The sequence below is a fragment of the Uloborus diversus genome, chromosome 1 (assembly GCF_026930045.1).
Source record: "Uloborus diversus isolate 005 chromosome 1, Udiv.v.3.1, whole genome shotgun sequence".
In the NCBI taxonomy this organism is placed as follows: domain Eukaryota; kingdom Metazoa; phylum Arthropoda; class Arachnida; order Araneae; family Uloboridae; genus Uloborus; species Uloborus diversus.
Window position 1 is genome coordinate 9,764,670 of NC_072731.1, and position 6,034 is coordinate 9,770,703.

Sequence of the window (6,034 nt, forward strand, 5' to 3'; positions counted from 1 at the left end):
TTCCCGCGAGCCATGCCTCAGTCGCCTCCGAGCTCTGAAACGGTGAGAACGTCATTTTAAGGAGACCCCTATTTCGCGCCCTTGTCATACTAGAAATTGAAAGAACGATTGAACAACGCTACGCGATAAAGTTTTGTGTCAAAGTGAACAAAATTGCCAAGGAAACCTTCGATATGCTTCAGGAGGGTTACGGGGAGGCTTGCATGTCTTATTTGCGGGCAAAAAAGTGGCACAAAGCTTTCAAGGTGGGTCGTGAGGATGCGAATTGTTGAACTCAGACCGCCGGAATGAGTGTTCGTTTGTTGTCAGACTCGTTGAACTTGCCGAAAACAATTGTCCATGAGATTGTGTCGGAAGAATTGGGCATGCGAAAGATTTGCGCAAAACTTGTGCCCAAAGTTTTGACCGATGCTCAAAAAACGCATCGCTTGGAAGTCTCCAAGGAGATGAAAAAAATGTGCAGGGACAACCCTAATTTTTTGGACAACGTCATCACTGGAGATGAGTCATGGATACTCGAGTACGACTCAGAAACGAAAAGACAGAGTGCGGAATGGCACACCACGGCGTCGCCTCGCCAGAAAAAAGCTCGAATGAGCAAGTCACGCGTGAAATCAATGCTCATTGTCTTCTTCGATGTTAAAGGAGTAGTGCATCACGAGTTCGTCCCACCTGGCAAGACTGTTACGGGTCAGTTCTACAAAGAAGTGCTTCAACGGCTGAATAACCGCGTCACCCGCGTCCGAAAGGAGATCAAAAATGGTTGGAAACTCCATCATGACAATGCACCGTCTCACACCAGCTTTGTTGTGACCTCCTACTTGACCAAAATTCGCGTCGACGCGCTTCCCCAGCCACCCTACAGTCCCGACTTGGCCCCGCCCGACTTTTTTTTGTTTCCCAAACTGAAACGAGAGCTGAAGGGGAAACATTGGGACACCGTGGAAACCATCCAGTCTACTACGACGTCACTTCTAAAGAGCTTATCGGTCGAGGACTTCCAGGGAGCCTTCAATTCATGGAAATCGCGCTGGCAAAAGTGTATCGACGCAGAAGGGTCGTACTTTGAAGATTTTTAAGTATTTGTAAGAATCTGATCATTAAAAGTATTTTTTTTTAAAAATGAGGCTCATTACTTTCCGGACAAACCCTGTATACATATATATATATATATACGACGCACACTAGATAAACTGCCCACATAAGTTTAACATATAACCTCAAAAGAGAATAAAAACATTCCAAAGCTTTTGACACACATTCAGTTTTATAAATAATAATAATAATAACTATTGCTGTTGCCAAAAAAAGTTCACAAAATAAAGATGTAATATAGCAAAAATATGTGGAGCGCCGTTTATACCTTTCTCCTTTATACGTTTTTATCAATTACACGTTTTTCAAATGAGTCCCTGCAGAGTCTAATACACATTAACTTTTCACTATTATATGTTTTTTTCATTTATACGCTCTTTTCATACACATTAAAAAAAAGGCAATTGAAGACTTCTATTTTGTATTCTTAATACCATGTTTTATTTATAAATATTTTTCATTACTATGACTTGTTGATTAACATACGATATTCAAAACACAATTCAAAATCTCAATGAATCATTTTTATTAGCACGTATCACGTAAAACAAATTAAAAAATGTCAAACGTTTATTTACCTCTTTTCAGACATTCGGAATTGTGTACGAATTCGAACGAATTTTCTAAGGATACTCTTCTCAAGATAAATATTGAATGTTTCAGTTAGGTTTAGTGTGTTGTTTTAAAGTGCACTAGAATAGTAGAAAATCTCGTTAAGATTAAAATGAATGTGCGTTGTGAGCAAACATGAAAGTCTACTATTCATTGAATATCAATAATTACCTTGGCAAGAGCTTATTAAACCATGGCTTAAAACGTTCACTTGAACTGCAAAATTAAATTATTCATAACTTGATTTTTTGAAGATAAAGCTTTATCCCGGAAGAATTAAATACTCATTTGAAACCAGACTATTGCAGCGTCTCTAAATAAAATCAGATAACGGAATAAATAAAAAGCACATTGCTAACTTCTGCTTAAATTACTTTGACCAAATTTTAATTTCACTTTGAAATCTTCATTAATAAGTTTCGGCCCTAACTTCTTGTTTTTACTTGTTTTCAATAGCGGAATTCTATCAAAAATTTGCTTCTCACTACGTGTTTTAAAGATATTCTGTTGAGCAGCATTTTTTTAAGAAAATTCATATAGAAAATCCATACAAATGCTTTAACATAACGTCATTGATATGTATGACTGGCAGTTATATTTGGACTTACCATATGATAGAAGAAAAAGGCTTAATTATGCAATGTAAAGTTTGTGTGTTTTTTTTTATTAGTATTCTTCATGGTAGAAAAACACATTTAAACAATATATATATATATATATATATATATATATATATATATATATATATATATATATATATATATATATATATATATATATATAAATTTGAATTTTTGGCATCTTGAATTCAAATTATGTTTTTCGCAATCACGAGCGTGTATGTGTATGAATGCGCGAGTGTGTTTGTGTAGCCGCATGTGTGTGGGTGCGTATGTATGTATGTGTGTATGTATGCATATGTGTGCGTGTTGTGTATGCAGTGCTGTGTGTGTACGCGCGTGTTTGTAGATGGTGGTGATGTGTGTGTGTATGTAGGCATATGTGTTTGTGTCTGTGTGCAGGCATGAGTGTGTGTAGGAGTGTATGTTTGTGTCTGTGCGCAGGCATGCGTGTGTGTGTGTGTGTGTAGGATATGGACGCAACCTGGAGACGGTTTCCGCAAGAGGAGCAGCATCGTGAGGCCGGTCGACGCGACGGTGGTGCTGGCGGGAAAATAAAATGATAGGAATTCAAAACAGTCAAATGAGAACAATAAGCAATCGTGATTGCTCAAAAAGCTAAAAACTTTAATAGTATTAATGTTAAAATCAAGCAGACCAAGCATTGTCCAAAAATTTCTGCCAAAAATTTGACCACGGATGAGATAGAAAGGCTAACACCCGGTTTTAAAAGGCGGAAATGGATGCATATATTAGTGTTCAGAGATGCCAGTTTTGCAGACGTGCGTTAGTTTCTAAATTAAGTAGATTCACATTGAAATGCACGAAACCCGCTCATCACATTTTTACTTTCTCTCATTCGGATGCATTCGTCTTAACTGGTCGTTTGCCAATACCATAGCAACTTTGGGCAGGTCGTAGATCTAAACAGAATATTGAAAATGCGAACAATGTTGAAAATGGTAGACAAAAGTCAAAAACAAAGTAATTTTCTGATTATGTAACAAAAATTATGGTTCAAATGTATTGTCAGGCTTTGTGAGACTCAAAGCATTTAATTAAAAAATGTATATATGTATATGCATTTTAGGAACAAGTCTTGCCAATACGATCCACAATGTGTAAAGTATTTAGAATTTCTTTCCCATTCGTCTCCACTGACTTTTGAGTGCAATATATAAGTGTTACAACAGCTAACATCCTGCGTTTTTTAAACTATTGTTACTTAAAATTCTCTCTAATTTAAAAGTCGGATTAATCTATAATAGTCCTGAGAGTTAAAATGCAGAAGACGTGAAAAATACCATTTTGACAATTCTTTCAACATTCAAGCAATCATATACTTTTTTTATTTGTTGAAGCATTTCGTTTCAAAACTAAGTTAGTTTTAAAACATATTACCTTATAAAGAACAATATGTATTTTATTCCTTCTATCATACATAATAGCAAAATTAAATGATTAAAAAATCCATAGCAAAGAAAAAGTTTCTAAATAAATTTCACTTTATGTCACTACAAGTAACGATTAAAAAAATCATTGCAGTGTCTTTTTTTTTTTAATCCACTCAGATAGTTACGCGTTTCATTCAATAACTATCAGAAAATACCATAATAGGAACATACAGTTAGTTTTATCAAATTATGTCACATTCTTTTGCTTACAAAAGAGAGAATGCGTGAAAGAAAAACAAAACACAAGGATCTAAACCTAAGTGCTTATGTTTAGCTCTCAGAAACTTCTTAGATTTCCAGAGCCTCGGTAAAAAGGACAACAAAATGTCAACAGCAATAACACGTTTCGAAAGCACTTGAGAAGTTGTTACGTTGCCTAAGGCACATTCAATAAGAACAAAACTATTGGTTTGTATTTATTTACAGAGCTTGAGTGTTTTCTAAAGTTCACAAATAAAATAAGAGAAATTTTTTCAATGGTGTGACCGGCATGTTATGGAAGAAAATTTACCATTGAATAGTGTTTCAATGAATTTTCTTATAGAACATTCAATCGAACATATTTTGTGCAGGCAGAGTGCGATTGAATCTTAGTTTCTTAAAAACTAAGAGATCTAAATTTACTTGAAAAATGTGCGGACATATTATTCAAAAAAGTGTCATATTTATTAGAAACAATTTAAGGAGAACAATTTAACGTTTGATGAAGAAGTTTTTTTTTTCTTTCTAAAACCTACTGTTAGCTTATCTTGTGATACTTTTGCACTGCAGAAATATGAGTTAAGAAACTTGGGAAGTTATTTCTAAAATTATGCTTAGTTTCAACTATTCCTATGATTTTGAACGAATTATTAAATTATCGTGTTTATTCTTGAGTAGTGGACGGATTAATTGCCATTAAAAACATTCTTGTAGAAAAAGAAGCGAAACATTTATCATCCTATTTGAGCTGCAACAAGAGCAGTTATAATTAACAAAACTGTCCCTCAAAAAGTACTTTTCAAAAGATTAAACCTACGAAATTTCTTTGAACGAAATTTCTTTTCTGCCGTAAAGTCGAAGTTGTGTTTCAATCATAACTCAGTAGCGGAGGGGGGGGGACACTAAGGGACAGGGGCGAAGGGATTGTCCGCTTGGGGTGTTGTAACTTGTCTGGGGGGTACACACAAAAATGAATTGGAGAATCCAAAAAACATAAAAAAATTAACTCTGAGAAATTTTCTAAATATTTTGACACACATGTTCGCACAATTATACACATGTTCGACAATCAGGCTTCAATTAGAGGGAAAAAAACTAAAATTTCCCTTCCAAATAATCATTCTTAAAGAAAGAAAACGGCAAACCAAAAATTTCCGAATAAATTAAACGCAACCTTCCTGATTATCTTCTGCTGGCAGTACAAAAAAAAAGAGAGAGAGAGAGAGAGAAAGATAAATCTGCAAATATTTTTATTCCAAAACAGAAACAAAATTTTATTTAGTCACATTCCAAAGGAAAAAATTGGCAATATTCTGAAAAGTTATTATGCTAATTTAAAATGAGATCGCGCAAACGATAATTTTCCAATTTGAAATTCTGTTCCATTGGGCATAAAAATGCTTTTAAATTTTTTTCTACTGATTTTACAATCTGTCTTTCTTTTTTTTGAAATTCGAAGGATTTAAATCAATTTTAAGGGCATTTTTCGCGGGCTTTCGAATGGCGCTAAATTTAAACTGGTCGGATAACTATTTCGGATAGAGAAAAAGCTATTTTCGGGCCCTAAAACTAAAATTCGATTAGTTCGGTACTTTTTGGGCGTTTGAAAAACTACCTACGTCCCTTCTCGGATGCCCAAGTACCTCCCTGCCCAATTTGGTCAAGATCCGACGTAAACTGTGGATTTGTTTAATGAACATACACACACATATTCTTTGTTTTAGTTATATAGATTTACCAAACACAGTAGCATTATTACTGGGGGGGGGGCGTTTTCACCGGATGAGACACTTCATGGACGAGCGACAGTCAAAAGGGAATTAGAAGTTAATGAAAATATAAATACTTCAATTCTGTTTTTGTTTTAATATTTGAAATTATATTTAATCCATGAAACGCAGTAGAATAATTAATTGCGTTTTCACCTGCTGACACTCTTCTGTGAGTAACAGAAAAATGTAATTGAGAGTTCATAAAAAATGTAAGTATTTCAACTTTTGAATGTTCCCCAATATTTTGAATTAGAATATATCTGTCAAACTCAGCCGCATC

At 34.6% G+C, this 6,034-nt stretch overlaps 1 protein-coding gene across 1 annotated transcript; it reads left to right on the top strand.

Annotated features, from left to right (window-relative positions):
- Window positions 1-287: 287 nt before the first annotated feature.
- Window positions 288-1,079, top strand: LOC129234287 (histone-lysine N-methyltransferase SETMAR-like). Its single transcript, XM_054868282.1, has one exon. It carries the CDS (start codon window positions 288-290, stop codon window positions 1,077-1,079), a length of 792 nt encoding a protein of 263 aa, XP_054724257.1.
- The last annotated feature ends 4,955 nt before the right edge of the window (window positions 1,080-6,034 follow it).

Bases quoted from the DNA above. Each gene is read 5' to 3' on its own strand.
- LOC129234287 (XM_054868282.1), top strand. From the start codon at position 288: ATGAGTGTTCGTTTGTTGTCAGACTCGTTGAACTTGCCGAAAACAATT.